Below are 921 nucleotides of genomic sequence, written 5' to 3' on the forward strand. Positions count from 1 at the left end.
TAGAAAGGGGGTGCAGGAACCCAGTAAGAATGAACAGGGTGCTGAGCAGCAACCAATGAGAAAGAAGGGACAAAAGCAGATTATGAGAAAGAGTCAGTCGACAGCCAATGAAACTCAAGATTAGTTTAGAATCAGAAAAGGCAGGGTGAAGGAGGAAGAAGTGATTAGCCAATGAAAAGCAAGTAACAGCTGGAGCATACGGTGGGAGGGAGCCAATGACAACGCAAGGATGTGGGAGTCAGGGTAGAGGAACGGGGTGGTCAGTACAGTTAAGAAAGAGAATCGGTGAGGTCAGAGATTGTTGGAGGAAAGTCCACGAGGATTTGGTGGACTATGAGATACTCACTGTAGTTAAGTGCTGGATTTGAGTTCTTGATGTAGGCAGAGAACTTGGCAAAGACATCAAGGCCAGCTGTGTTGGATTCGGGGTTGCGAGCAGCCAGTTTGGGGTACCTATGGAAACGGGTACCAAAATTCACTACTGAGAAGCATCATCCCCAACTCTTCCTTTTGAGAGAAACCCCTCTTCCAATCAGCCCCACGGCCTCAGTGAGCTCATACTTGGGAGGGCACAGAACCTCTTCCAGAAACTCTTCAATCTTGTTGGTGTCCGTATGGACCTCGTTCCCATACATCAAGAACGGCAGCTGGCCTCCTGGGCAGAGCTTCTGCACCGTCTCAGTCCTCCTACAAGGAGAAAGCAGGAGCAGTTGAGCAGAAATGGGGGGAACTAATTAGGCAGGGGGGCACAGTCAAGAGGACGGGAGGAGAATCCCTGGTCAGAATTGGTGGTACTTCACCCACCTTTTGGTGTCCACCGTGGTGACGTTAAAGGTCACTCCCTTCAGCCAAAGGACCATGAAGAGTCGCTGAGAGAAGGGGCAGTTCCCAATTTTGGCTCCATCACTGCCCGCCTAGGGG

The 921-nt window shown here is 50.6% G+C and overlaps 1 protein-coding gene across 1 annotated transcript; it reads right to left on the reverse strand.

Moving 5' to 3' along the window:
- Positions 1-346: 346 nt before the first annotated feature.
- Positions 347-910, reverse strand: LOC107125329 (chloride intracellular channel protein 1-like; the record flags this gene model as incomplete). The annotated part of the gene is made up of 3 exons (XM_015428769.1): positions 805-910; positions 562-687; positions 347-453 (listed from the first exon to the last, which is right to left on the reverse strand). Coding segments are annotated over exons 1-3 (289 nt in total), but the record flags the coding sequence as incomplete, so codon positions are not given.
- Between the last annotated feature and the right edge of the window lie 11 nt (positions 911-921).

This window comes from Gekko japonicus, unplaced genomic scaffold, assembly GCF_001447785.1.
Source record: "Gekko japonicus isolate JY-2015 unplaced genomic scaffold, Gekko_japonicus_V1.1 scaffold42188, whole genome shotgun sequence".
In the NCBI taxonomy this organism is placed as follows: Eukaryota; Metazoa; Chordata; class Lepidosauria; order Squamata; family Gekkonidae; genus Gekko; species Gekko japonicus.